Source organism: Vanacampus margaritifer, chromosome 5 (assembly GCF_051991255.1).
Source record: "Vanacampus margaritifer isolate UIUO_Vmar chromosome 5, RoL_Vmar_1.0, whole genome shotgun sequence".
NCBI lineage: Eukaryota > Metazoa > Chordata > Actinopteri > Syngnathiformes > Syngnathidae > Vanacampus > Vanacampus margaritifer.
The window spans coordinates 25,927,956-25,941,493 of NC_135436.1; the positions used below are offsets into that span (position 1 = coordinate 25,927,956).

At 42.5% G+C, this 13,538-nt stretch overlaps 2 protein-coding genes across 3 annotated transcripts; one reads left to right on the top strand and one right to left on the bottom strand.

Annotated features, from left to right (window-relative positions):
- Window positions 1–995: 995 nt before the first annotated feature.
- Window positions 996–5,393, bottom strand: LOC144052692 (presenilin-associated rhomboid-like protein, mitochondrial). 2 transcript variants are annotated; one of them, XM_077566978.1, is made up of 10 exons: window positions 5,226–5,393; window positions 4,469–4,688; window positions 4,017–4,157; window positions 3,891–3,939; window positions 3,286–3,381; window positions 3,045–3,194; window positions 2,888–2,958; window positions 2,686–2,787; window positions 2,435–2,532; window positions 996–1,688 (listed from the first exon to the last, which is right to left on the bottom strand). In XM_077566978.1, the coding sequence occupies exons 1-10, from the start codon at window positions 5,300–5,302 to the stop codon at window positions 1,565–1,567; spliced, it is 1,128 nt and encodes a 375-aa protein (XP_077423104.1). In that variant the 5' UTR covers window positions 5,303–5,393; the 3' UTR covers window positions 996–1,564. The 2 variants fall into 2 exon arrangements, with proteins under 2 accessions (XP_077423104.1, XP_077423105.1); XM_077566979.1 differs by having other exon boundaries at window positions 4,469–4,685; window positions 5,226–5,343.
- Window positions 5,394–5,892: 499 nt separating this feature from the next.
- On the top strand, window positions 5,893–13,114 carry LOC144052554 (nucleotidyltransferase MB21D2). Its single transcript, XM_077566738.1, has 3 exons — window positions 5,893–6,269; window positions 6,585–6,967; window positions 7,901–13,114. Exons 1-3 carry the CDS (start codon window positions 6,017–6,019, stop codon window positions 8,780–8,782), a joined length of 1,518 nt encoding a protein of 505 aa, XP_077422864.1. The 5' UTR covers window positions 5,893–6,016; the 3' UTR covers window positions 8,783–13,114.
- Window positions 13,115–13,538: the final 424 nt, after the last annotated feature.

The following is a 13,538-nucleotide window of genomic DNA, read 5'->3' on the forward strand; positions in this document are numbered from 1 at the left end:
CGACAGCTCATTAGCTAAGTTGAATTTATTTTTTATTTTTTTACAAATTTTATTTAAAAAAAAAAAAACCTTGTGTATGTGTGAGAGACAGTTTGTGGACTTCAGACCATCAAACAGATTTTGTTTGCAGGTCATCAGCTGTCAGTTAAAGTGAACTCCATCCAAAATAAGACTTCAAGTCTCACTTGATGTTTCTGCATTTGGCAATTTATTATTATATTATATTATTAATATGGGATTTTTTTTTAATGGGCTTTAGGTGAACTGATGAATACTGTACACACACGCACGCACATGCTCACCCACATACACACAAAAAAAAAAAAAAAAAAAATATATATATATATATATATATATATGTGTGTATATGCATATCTCTGTATATATATTTAAAAAAAAAAAAAGAGAAAGAAAGAAAAAAAACTTTTTTTTTTTTTTTTTTTAAAAGGAGAGCAATGATGATGTCAAATCGAATGAACAATACTGAGCTCTCCTGGGAAAAACAAAAAAAAAAGACTTCAAAATGACTATGGGCCTACTGACCGGACATGTTAACCAATTTAATGCTGATTTGTGATGTTAAAAAAAAAAAAAATAGAGAGAGTCAAGATTGATGGCATTTTCAAGCATGTTCATTTTCTGTTTATATTTATTCATTTATTTAACCTAATATAAGTGTAAATTTCAGAAGTGGCTACATTATACAAATAAATAACCTCACGAGCCAGATTGTTCATGTGAATCACTCAAGGGAGTTCTTCACATGATCAATCTGGAACTTCCCTTGGCAGATCCATTGGGGAAAGGAGGGACTTGCTGTACAATACTTGAAGCTGATTGGACGATGCGGCATCTTTGTACGTCAGGGCACTTTTTTCATCTGCTGTCTGTCCGAGCGGACTAAAGTTAAATATTAAAAAATTTAAAAAATCCAAATTCCTTTCACAATATAAAAACTCGATCACATTGGTATAGTAACGATACCTTTCCTTCAAGACGGTTCCAAATTGTGGCTTTATTGGTGTTTCATAAATACATAAAATATTAAGTCTATAAACGTCACCCATAGGGTGAGTGAGTATCTTGCCAAAGTGCCACGCCTGCTCACTTAACATGATTTTGTGGTGAATGGTAACCTAAACTAAATAAAACACATATTGGGCCATTATGTCCTTATTTATTTAAATAATTAATTTTTTTGAATGCCCCCATCCAAGGCTTTAATTTGACATGTGACTTGAAGTGGTTTGGTCCAAATATTTTTTTGACCTCGTGACTGATGAACTCAATCCCCACCAAATGTGAATCATCTTGTAGTGTCTTGGCTTACACTTTGGCAAGACAATCAAGAAAAAAAAGAAAGAAAAAAAGATGAACATTTATGAATCATGTTAAGAAACCTCATTTTCAGGACTTCAACGAAAAAATAAGGAAGAAGTTCTGACATCCTCATGGGGAAGTACGCCAAGTGGCCGATCTGTACATGAACTACATTTAGCAAGTTTACAACAAGTATCGATCAAGTTGGGGAACTTAATCGTTCCCATGAGTCCATTCAAATGTCCTACACGGAGCCTCCACCCTCGCCTCCGTTTCCGCCACCACTGCCAGTCCGCAGCTTGTGCCAAAACTTGACGAAAGGCTCGCGGTTCTTCCAAATGAGCTCGTGTCCGAAGAGGATGTACCAGCTGGGGGAGGAAACCGGATTTGATACTTTGATGACATATTTCACCCACAAATGATTGTGTGTCTGAGGTTTTGTTAGAAGGTTCAGTATTTTATTTTTTTTAATAAATCTACCTAACATATTTAAACTGTTTTCTGCCTATTTACTTTACTTCAAAATATAACACAATACATGAGAATGCATTATTTACTTAACGAATAATAATGGTATATAATGTTCCCCTGCTATTAGAGGAGGATAAGGACCAAGGTTAATAATTGGCAAGAGATATTTTTTCTAAATGAAGCTCCTCAACTCACTACAACGTAGTTCGTAGGCACTGAAATGTACACTAGATGACTCCAAAACACTATTTTTGACTAAATGACACTTCCAAGCTCACCTCAACAGAGTTTCTTAATATTGCGATGCCACAAGATGGCGACAAAGCACTACTTTTGTCTAAAAGAAGACCCTCAACTCACCTCAACATTGTTCATTGGGACTGAAATATCACAAGATGGCGCTAAAGTGAATGATGTGGTGGCGCTGGACGTCGGCAAGTGTGTGTGTGTGTGTCTGAATGTGAGCCGTGGACCACAGCAGCACCTGCATGACTGTTCTCATTGTCTTTATGTACTAACAGCATTCAATAAACCGCGACTGTTCAGTGACCGAAACCAATCTGATACCCATAATTCGATGTTAGTTTTCGGCACCCTCGTGTGGAGGGTAGGTGTACTGCAGCACGAACCGCTTTCAACTCACATGCCAAACATGGCGCCTCCCAGGTGAGCCGCGTGGTCGAAAAGCCGCCAACCCAGCACCAAACCTGCCGTATCCATGGCAATAATCGCCTTCAGGGCCTGCGCAGAGATAAGGCAAAGATGAGTGAATGGACAGACGGGTGGATGGATGGATGGACAGATAAGATTAGTCAATGGGTGGCACAGATGAGCGAATGAACTGATGGAAAAGTGAATAGAGAGACAGACGAGCGAATGGGCAAACAGTCTTACGTTGGCCGCGCTGAATGTGAACATTGGGAGGAAGACGATGGCCAGTTTGGCTTCAGGGATTTTGGTGCAAACTGCAGCCAGGATGGTCATGATGGCGCCCGACTGAAAACACACACACATCATATCACATTTCATATTCAGTACCATGTGATACTGTATGTATTTGTGACCATGGCGCTTCATGACACAGGACGTGGCTCACCGCTCCCAGAGATGGACCAAATCTCCCGGTGGCCGTTTTGCACACATAGCTGAAGAAGGTGGAAATCACCCCTAGGCACACACGCACGCACACACACAACCAGATCAGCACTAGCGTGCATGTTCACGCGCATTGTGTGTGTGTGTTGCGTTATTACCAGCTGACATGTAGACGGCCACAAACTGCTCCCTTCCCAGCATGGAGACGGCGCTGGTGGAGAAGCTCCACAGGACGTACATGTTGGCGGCCATGTGGAAGAAGGACACATGGCTGAAGGTGGACAGCAACATGGGAGCGCACAACGTCTCTAGAGTCAAACACACACACACGCACGATATATTAACATGAATATGAATTTGAATGCGATTATAAAATGCCAATAATGATGTTTGTCTGACTGGAGGCGGGGTCTGCGGTGAAGTACTTCAACATGGAGCGTTGAAGCCACGGAACTCGCCAGCAGCAGAACACGACGACGTTAGCGGCCAGGATGGCTGAGGGACAAACATAGATAGATACATAAACATTCTTATTCTTTTTTTAGTCTTAGTAAGTCCTAGTGTCCAATCACTGGTGAGCTATTTTTAGAACAGAACCATAGGCTGCTTTTGTTGTCCTTGGGGCTAACAAGAACCGTTAGCGCCATGTTTTTTTCTTCTTCTTCTTTTTTTAGGACAATGCACATTTATCAACAAAGCAAAAAAACATCCATGTTTGCTCTTGTCTTCATCCCCCCCCGTCCCGTCCACTCCTACCCACCTGTGTGCGAATAAACGCCCCTCCCCTCTCTGCTCAGCCAAGAAGGAGAGAAAAATAAAGCTTCTGGATCATATTGCAGTGAAATACTCATCACCGGTGACGGAGAGTTTTAGCAATAATTGAAACCATGACTTTTTAAAACCACGGTAAATTGGAAATTAGCTCATGCCTAATAGACCGATAAGAGGATGGGCAGACAGTTGAGCGAATGGTTAGACAGATGAATGAAAGGACAGTCACTCACCTGTGACCGTCCTCTGTCCCACACTCAAATGGTTCCACCACTGGTTGACCTGAGACACAACCAACTAATCAGAGATGAAATCAAAACACGTGTGGGCGGGGCACGGATGTCGCTCGAACTGCTCACCTCCTTGCGGACGTCCCCTCGCTTCTGCGGCTGCACCTTCTCCAACCAATCGGCTCGCATATCGTTAAAGTAGCTCTGCACCCGAGATTTGAGCGACTCGTACTGCCAGATGGCCGCCGTGCCGAAGGAGCAGCCTGTAAACTGACAGGAAGTCAGCACACGTGTCGCTTGGAGGCATGTATGCACTGCAAGGACAGCCACAGTTGCCAAAGTGCTTTCAGACAATTATTGAACGGGACAGAAATAAATACAAAATGAGAATTGGTTTCTGTCAAACTGCTGCTTGTTGTGAGTGTATTGATTTAATTTATTGTCACTATACAGTGCTTGGATCTCAAATATTTGCTTGCACGTTAAAGCGAGAAAAAAAACAATAAATCGCCCCGAGTGACAGCTCAGTTCTCAAAGAATCGCTGTACGTCCACTGTGTATGTGTCTATGGCGCCACATACCCCTACAGTGAAGAGCAGCGGGCGCACCAGCCGGCCAAACGCCCGCGGCGAGCTAGATGACGGAGGTGGAGGTGATTCCCAGTGAGGGCTGGGCGTCTGCCGGTGGGACGCCACTTCTGATGAGTCCAAGTGTCCAAGTTCATCCTCCACTTTTTTGTTTTCAGGCTTCCTGGCGACTTTGCGGAAGCCGCAACGCTGCTGGAAGCTGTGAGTCCACCTGCTAGACACAGGCACAGGAGAACAACATAACTCATCATGATTGATAAGATGGTTTGAACCCGTCAAGAATGTGGAATTTGGAAGGATGAGGTCGATATGTAAAATAACTTTTAGTTTGGTAATTTTATTGTGAAATGTTGAGAATGTTGTGTTAAATTGCTCCCAACTTAGAAAATGTCGCCATTCATTTTATTGAAAGTAATTTTTATAGGCGAAGTAGGATTTTTGATAAAGTGGAAAATGGTTCACTTGGGGTGAAAATGAAGTTTGAACGATTTAAAATAGGTGAAAAAATGGGACAGCACTAGAACTGTAAATATTGGCGGAATAATAATAAAAAAACGCACTCTGTAGCATTTACACTACCGTACGTAGAAATGTCAAAGTAACTTTACAAACACAGCTCCCTCTCAAACATTCTCCCCTTTGCCGGCTAGCTAGCACCCGTTTCTAAGATGCTAACATTGTTAACTTAGAGCAACGGGCGTCTGCCTGTTACAGCCGGTGAGGGCTCCCTTCCTTCGGCCATGTCTCTCACCTGCTGCCCCGAACGCTCCAGAGAACGTCTTCGCCGGTCCGGGAGAGCAAGACAGCGTAGTTCCTCCACGCCGCCATGTTGGAGCGACTGTTCCTTTCCGGGTCAGGGACAACCGTCAAGAGCCACCCGAGAAGCTGAAGGCGGTTGACTGAACAAGTACAGCGACACCATGCGGAAAACACACAAAAATACACAAATAAATAAAGTAAATACAAGTACAAATACTTAGTTACTGTGCTTCATAAGATTTTTCAGATACAGTATCTTTGAGTATTCATTTTATTGACGACTAATTACTTATACTCCTGACATTGTCAAAATAGTCTCGCTACTAACAAGTAATGCACACAATTGAAGGTTTAAAAAAAAAACTTTTTTGTTCGGTCTTTTTTTCTTCTTTTTTTAACTAAAGGCGTCTTCTAACCCCAGTGTTCTCAGCGTAAACGTACCTTGCCAATACTTTCACAATAAAACATTTACAGAGGTTGTTTTCAATACGTTGTGTGAAATTAGTAGGACGACGATATTATATCAATGTGTTTATTTTATTTGTTTTAATTTATGTTATACCGCGTACATTTAAAAACGGTAGACACACTCCCGATGAAGCTAGTACACTTATTGTGAAGACGCCTTTAGCGAAAGCGCAGTCTTTCCGGTTGTTGTGTTAGCTGATGTGGATGTGATTTTGGATGCCGTCCGCTGGTGTCGGTTCGGTTCGTTAACGCCCATTTCGGCTCACCATCCCGGGGAGCAGCAAAGTGTGAAGGACCACTGTGGAGGAGGAAATCATGGCCGCCCCCGCTCTCTCCAGTCGTGCCGGCTCGGTGGGAAGCCTCGGGAACAGCCCCACCATGGCCGCCGCCGGCAGGCTGCCCCAGGGCAGCGGTGGCGTCGGGCCCGAGTTGGACTTCAGGTCGGCGGCCCGCATGGAGGATCTGAACAGACTCATCCAGGAGTTCAGCAAGCACGACCAGCGCGAGTACGACGACCAGCGGGCCCTGGAGATACACACAGCCAAGGACTTCATCTTCTCCATGCTGGGTGCGGAGCCTACAATACACACATTTAAAAATACATAAACATGAATATACACAATCATAAATTACACTTAAACATAGACACAAAAATAATATAGAGATCTTAACAGTGACGCGCACATATATAAATGTGTCGAAGTTAATTGAAAATGCATTTTCCAGGTTCTTGAAAAGCAGATGAAAAATAACATTTTCTGCAAAGTTTTGGAAAAGACGTGGAAATATTTTGTGGAATATTGCTATGGCTTGTGAATAGTGAATATTCACTGCACTTCCTTTCTTCAATCTTTTATTGTGTTGGTCCTACTTGGTCCCCCAGGAATGGTCCAAAAACTGGACCAGAAGCTGCCCGTGGCCAACGAATACCTGCTTCTGTCGGGCAGCGTGCGCGAGGGCGTGGTGGACATGGACCCGGACGAGCTGAGCATGTATGCGCGTGGCGCCGATTTCGACATGGACTTCACGCTGCTGGTGCCGGCACTCAAACTGCACGACCGAAACCAGCCGGTCACGCTGGACATGAGGCACTCGGCGCTGGGACACTCCTGGCTCAGCCTGCGTCTCTTCGACGAGGGCACCATCAGCAAGTGGAAGGACTGCTGCACGGTGGTGGAGCACATCAGCGGAGCCGCAAACTACTTCTTCTCGCCCACGCTGGTGGCTGACTGGTTCTACCAGGCCGTTTCGCTGGTGCTTCTGGAGGTCTGTTGTTGTCTTATTGTAACATAACAGAATAATAATAATTCGAATTGGCGTCATCTTTTTGCGTCTCGGAGTGTTACAGAAAGAGCATGAAATTGTACAGAGAATTTTTACCTATAGCTAAGGATGGACTCAGTAAAAAAAAATGTGAATAGCAATGTTAGTGAATAGTTAAGCTGCAACTAACGATTATTGTGACAATTGATTAACCTATCAATTATTTTGTCAATTAATCGATGCATTATTATCCACTTTAAAAATGTTTTAATTTCCATTCTAATATTCAAAAACAGGACATTATTTCAAATATGTAGTGATGAAAGTGCACAGACATAAATTCATTATGATTGAGTTACTGGTTTGGTCCTTAACATGTCAAAAAATAGGAACAAAAATATTGTAAAAGCAGATGATTCAACACAAAGATAATACGTTTGCTACTTTTCTTTAATGGAGGACAAAATAAATCTAAGCATACTTACTGTTGAGAGGCTGAAATTCCAACAGTTTGGGCAACTTTAAATTAAACAACTTCTCTAAATGATTAATTGATTATCAAAATAATCTAGTGAACAGCAAGTGTGCTGAGCTTCTCTGTATTGATTGTAAATAGGTGATGTAACAAAACATTTAGGGCCAAGCTTTGACCTCTGAGGCACACCAGTTTCGACCTTAGAGTTGTCAAAATTAGTTAATCAGTTTTTGATGATCAAATTAATCGATAACTATTTTAATAATTGAGCAATCGATTGCAGCCATCTTTTTTATTAATATAAAAAAATATATATTTTGGAGAAAACATTTTTATAATGACTATCATGCAATATAATGTGATTACAGTATTGCTTTGAAGGAAGTAATAACAACCTATGTTTCAAGTACCGACCCTTGAGATGCACTTCCAATTGTCACAAGGTGCGTCTGCCCATACAGGTGCAGAAGAAGCCGCAGAGGGGCGTTCCCCGCGTGGAGAAGGTGGAGCGCAACGGCACGGTGGTGTCGGTCATCCTCGGCGTGGGCAGCAGCCGCATGCTCTACGACGTCGTGCCCGTAGTGTCCTTCAAGGGCTGGCCGGCCGTGGCCCAGAGCTGGCTGATGGAGAACCACTTCTGGGACGGCAAGATCACCGAGGAGGAGGTGATCAGCGGCTTCTACCTGGTGCCCGCCTGCTCGCACAAGGGCCGGCGAGAGAACGAGTGGCGGCTGTCGTTCGCCCGCAGCGAGGTGCAGCTGAAGAAGTGCATCTCGCCCGGCCTCATGCAAGCCTACCAGGCGTGCAAGGCCATCATCGTCAAGCTGCTATCGCGACCCAAGGCGGTGAGCCCCTACCACCTGCGCAGCGTCATGCTGTGGGCCTGCGACCGGCTGCCCGCCAACTACCTGGCGCAGGACGACTTCTCCGCCCACTTCCTGTTGGGCCTGATCGACGACCTGCAACACTGCTTGGTCAACAAAACCTGCCCCAACTACTTCATTCCGCAGTGCAACATGCTGGAGCACCTGTCGGACGACACCGCCGTGCTGCACGCCCGCAAGCTCTCCTCGGTGCGCTCCGACCCGGCCGAGCATCTGCGCACCACCATCGAGCACGCCAAAGCCGCCAACAGGCTGACGGTGGAGCTGCAGTGGCGCGGCAGCACCGGCAATCTGCCGTCGCCGCAGTCGGACGCCGGCGGAGAAAACCAGCCGGACGACCGCCTGGCTAAGAAGCTCCAGCAACTGGTCACGGAGAACCCCGGGAAGTCCATCTCGGTCTTCATCAACCCGGATGACGTCACGCGGCCGCATTTCCGCATCGACGACAAGTTCTTCTAAACAACCCCCCCACGTTTTTATTTTTATTTTTTATGTTCCTTTGCCACGCTGTCAATCAGGTGTTTATTTTGTAGTCTTCTTACTTATCCTCACTCACTGTGTTCTTACCTGCTGGAACTATTTCTGACATCCATAAATCCATCTGGATGTCTGCTCAGCTTCCAGGCTGATGTGCACAAATCTACCTGGTGAACCAAAAGAAATCCACCTGGCAAATTCTACCTGGAGCAATCGACAAGAGAGTCATCTACCAGAAGAAGTCGATTTGCAAAAATGGACCTGGACTTGGGCCTTCGGAATCGTCCACCTGCAGAAACTGACCCGGAATTTTGCACCCAGAGACACCCAGCTGCTGAAATCCAACTGGACGAATTAGGGGTGGGAATCTTTGACTGTCTCATGATTCGATTCCGATTTTTGGGTCTGCGATTTGATTCAGAATTGATTTTTGATTCAGAATCGATTTTCGATTCAAAATGATTGGATTGACAATAATTTGTGCTTCAAATTATAGATGTGCAAAGAATCGTCATGATCTACTCCAGTAAGACTCGCTAATGCTAATTAGCGCGCTGCTTGCGGCACTCTTATCACTCAAAAAGAACGGCTATTTATACAAAACACTTCAGGAATGTTTACAGAGAACCATCTTAACATTACTCATCGGCATATGCTCTTTCTACGCTGCAAACCCCCACAACTTCTCTTCTACTCTCTAATGTGGATACAACGTAACAGTGTATCAGAGCGTGTGGAACCACACTGCCCCTAAGTGGCCAAATCATGTACAACATGAACGGCGCTCTCAATAAAGGCACACACAAACAAGGGCAAGACAGTATAAAATAATTCAAATAAAATCGATTTTGGGACATTTAAAATCGATTCTGAATCGTACTAAATAAGGGGGGGGGGGGGCAGACCCCTAGGACGAATCATCCAAGAGAAATGGACCTGGAGAAATAGCCCCGGAGAAGTCATGCACTTGTGGAAAAAAATCAAAGAAATCCACCTGCAGGCATCCGCTCCGAGGAATCCAGGACATCCGCTTGGCTATTTGATGGGAAATGACACCACACCGGTCAGCAGAAAATAAACGATCAGATCGTCACCGAGTTGCTCCGTGTTCACCCATCAGGACCGCATCACGGTACGCGTACGTCAGCTCGTTACGGTAACAAATGTGGTACGCGTTTTGTTGTTGTTGTTCAGTGCGGCCCTGTATGGGGAGAAAAAGCATATCTTATACTTCACAACGTGCACCTAAAAACATGTAAGAGTTAAACTGGCAAAAGTAAAAATATTCTCACACTTTTATTTTATGAAAAAACGATCAGCTACAATGACTGTGATTGCAAGTGCGTTTTTCACTCATGATCGCAATTTGATCATGTATTGATTGTTACGAACCGAATGTGAAACGGCTTCTTATTTTCAAACCACAATGTGTGAATGTAATATCAGACGCTACCTTTTCAACTCCGTTTTGGCCTCCACGTGTAGCTGTGTGGCAAATGTGTGACTTGTGTTTTTCTTTTTTGATTCCACGTTTGAACAGCAGACAGATGCTTCACTGTACGATTGTCAACAAGCAGCTTTGTTAAAAATGTCGATTGTCCGGACGGTACACAAATGTAAATAATCCCAAGAAGCCAGTAAGATGACAACTAGTGCTTATCATCTAATTCTTATTTTGCACAGAATGTAAAAAGCACCATCCACACTCGATTGTAGTCACGCTAGTGAGCCACGGTGCTAAATGCGTGTGCTAGCATGTTTGTGTGCTAGTGCATATGTTTGTCAGTGAGCGAGCGTCTTGGCGTATGTATGTTAATGTGTTTTTATTTTCATGTGTGTACGTTAGCACGTGTTTAGTGCACATGTGCTAGCGTGTCAATGTTGGCATATGTGGTGATTTGAGTGTGTTGTGTTAGCATGTGTATGCTAGTAGCGCGCATGGTCGTGTGAGCGTGTTGTTGCGTTTGTGAATGTTCGGGTGTTTGTTGGTATGTGTGTGTTTGTGTTATGCACGTGTAAGTGTGCGAGTGTGTTAGCGTGTGTGTATGCGAGCGAGCAAACTTTTTTTTTTAGTGTAGAGCGCGCGCGTTAGCCCGAGGAGACACAGCCGGTACATAGCCACGTGAGCTTAACACTCTGAAACTATGGAGTACCAAAACCGCCAAAATTCTAAATAAATCAATCGATGACAAAAAGTGAAAATAAAAACGGATATAAATAAATAATATTCAAAAATTAAACCCAAAAAATAAATATCAATGGAAATAAAAATCTCTTCTCTCTCTCTCTTTCTCTCCTCAACATTTATTTTTATATTTTTCAATCTCATTTTTTATTTTTGTATTTATTTTTGATTATTTATGTGTGTGTATGTATGTGTGTATACATATATATATATATATATATATATATATATATATAGTTATATATATATATATATATAGTTATATATATATATAGTTATATATATATATATAGTTATATATATAGTTATTTTATTTCCATTTATATTTTTTGCTATTTAATTTTTTAATAAAATTGTTTATAACCATTTTTATTTTCACTTTTAGTCATTTATTTGTTTATTTAGTCATTTATTTATTTTTGATTTTGGCAGTTTTGGTCCTCCATACGAAACCACCAACATTCCCGCTTAGTGACACCATTTAAAACCAATTAAAAACACTTTCACACTTTTAGCCGGGCCTCATTTTGAAAATGACCTTTTGTGAGTGAGACGAGTAAGAGAGCATCCTTTATGCTTTAATGCGGAATATTTCCATTGCTGTATCCGTGTTTTTGCGTTTTGGAACAGGAATGAATTGAATTTCAATCTCAGTTCACCTTTTCCTATATGGTGGTACCTTGACTTACGAGTGTCCCAACTTCTGAGTTTTTCCAGGTACGAGCTTGTTTGATTGATTTATTTTTGTCTTGCAGCCTAATGCTTGGGTTGTGATTGAGCTTTAGATATGCTGCCACTAGAGTGAACTTAAAAAACAGAAAGAAAAAAAACAGACTACTGTTAGTTGAAGTACTTAAATATGAAGTCAAGAGACCACTGTATTCAAAAGAAGCTTTCATCTGGGAACAAATGTGTTGTTAGGTCACACCACTACCTACTAGTGGCCTGGCATGCTTATTACACTCTTCACGTGTTTTTTTTATTTGTGCGTGAAAGTTTTTAAAGCTGCCTCCCCTTTTTCGCACGTGTATGGTAAACGCGGCAGGATTGGTCTTTATGCAAACACCGGAGCTCAGCTTTGATTGTACGCCCAATCCCGGTTTTAACCGCCGCATCTCGTACCCGCTGCTCGTCAGCACTCAGGTTTGAAAATCTGCTGCATCATGACAGAATGTTCCTTTTCGACAACGTGCACTAATCTCTCCGTTTTGTGTGTGATTTTTTGTTGTTGTTATGCACCGCTGCAGCTATAAATCACTTTTTTGTATGTTTTATTGTCCAAAATGACATATCTGCTGTATATTGTGGACTTTGAATTCACTTTTGTTGCGCCTCAATGACCTAGAGTATTTTTCTTTTTTCTTTTATGTTGTATTTTGAGCTAATTTGTTTGTTTTTGTTCTTCCGTTGTCATCGTTCAACACAACCTGCTCAGACACGCCCACATATTGAGCCCTATCATATTAACCCTAACCCTAACCAAATCGTTCTGGAGTAATATATCTGTTATTTGTTACAACCTAGTTCAGGGTGCGTATTTTTTTGGAAGTTAACCAATTATTGAATGAGATAGAAGAATCATTAAAAAAATACATTTCAATTAATTTAGGGACACTAAATGAATGCATCAAATGTATTATTAATACAAGAGCCTTGTAGCAAAGCATCATGGGAGTTGTAGTCCTTCCTGGGCTGGTTGGTTTGAACACCATTTTTGTAACTCTTTTTTTTTTTTTATGTTTGTGTTGTGAAAAGGCTGATACATTTCCATCAATAATGCAACAAAAAAAGGCTAAGAAAATCGAATCATTTGGTCTTGTGATTCCCATTCCCTTACCCTCAAGTGCAATTAGTGAAGAAAAAAAAACAGTTTCACAAACACACACAATGTATGACCCTCCTCACCACAAACACAACATAGAAGTGCCACACAAACAGACACACTCACTTGTGGTTGGTTGCGATGTAATCCATATGTTGTGCCCTTTTCTTGAGAACATTTGAACTGTGATTTGTTGTGTTGCTGCTCTGCCATGAATTTCTTTATGCAAACGTCCACCATAGAGCTCGGCTCTCACTCCTCCACTTCACTGTACAGTAGAGTCACTATAAAAGTCTTTTAACAACAACTCGCTCGTTTGTGAAGCCTGCTTTCTTACTTCCCTCCAAGCAGTCAGTGAAGTCCTTTAATGCAATTTTAATAGGCATCATTGATTTTGCATTGGCTGCAAGCTGAAGTTTGAATGCAAACAGCGCCCGATTATTTGCATTAATGCAATTAATAGTGAGTTAAAATGAATGGACATTGAAGGGAAAACATGACATGGAGTGTAAATGTTAACTATTGTCATGGACATTATCTTCATGGGGGGGGGGGGGTGGACATTAGGTAGAGGGGTAAATTGATTGAAAAGGAGGGTGGAAGGGATCTAGAGACAGACATTTGAAAGGAGAGAGATTGGAAGACGGGAGAGTGACTGGATGACAGAGACAGAAAATAGACATGTAAAGAGATGGTTGGGTGAGAGAGACGTTGGAAACAAGAGAGGGGTG

What these genes read in the sequence shown, in the direction of transcription:
- LOC144052692 (XM_077566978.1), bottom strand. Translation starts at nt 5,302, where the DNA reads ATGGCGGCGTGGAGGAACTACGCTGTCTTGCTCTCCCGGACCGGCGAA. An exon ending in TGGAGCGTTCGGGGCAGCAG is followed by an intron (nt 4,689 to 5,225) that starts GTGAGAGACATG and finishes GCCTGTGTCTAG; the next exon opens with CAGGTGGACTCACAGCTTCC. An exon ending in CACCGCAGACCCCGCCTCCA is followed by an intron (nt 3,195 to 3,285) that starts GTCAGACAAACA and finishes GTTTGACTCTAG; the next exon opens with AGACGTTGTGCGCTCCCATG.
- LOC144052554 (XM_077566738.1), top strand. Translation starts at nt 6,017, where the DNA reads ATGGCCGCCCCCGCTCTCTCCAGTCGTGCCGGCTCGGTGGGAAGCCTC. An exon ending in CTTCATCTTCTCCATGCTGG is followed by an intron (nt 6,270 to 6,584) that starts GTGCGGAGCCTA and finishes TTGGTCCCCCAG; the next exon opens with GAATGGTCCAAAAACTGGAC. An exon ending in TTTCGCTGGTGCTTCTGGAG is followed by an intron (nt 6,968 to 7,900) that starts GTCTGTTGTTGT and finishes CTGCCCATACAG; the next exon opens with GTGCAGAAGAAGCCGCAGAG.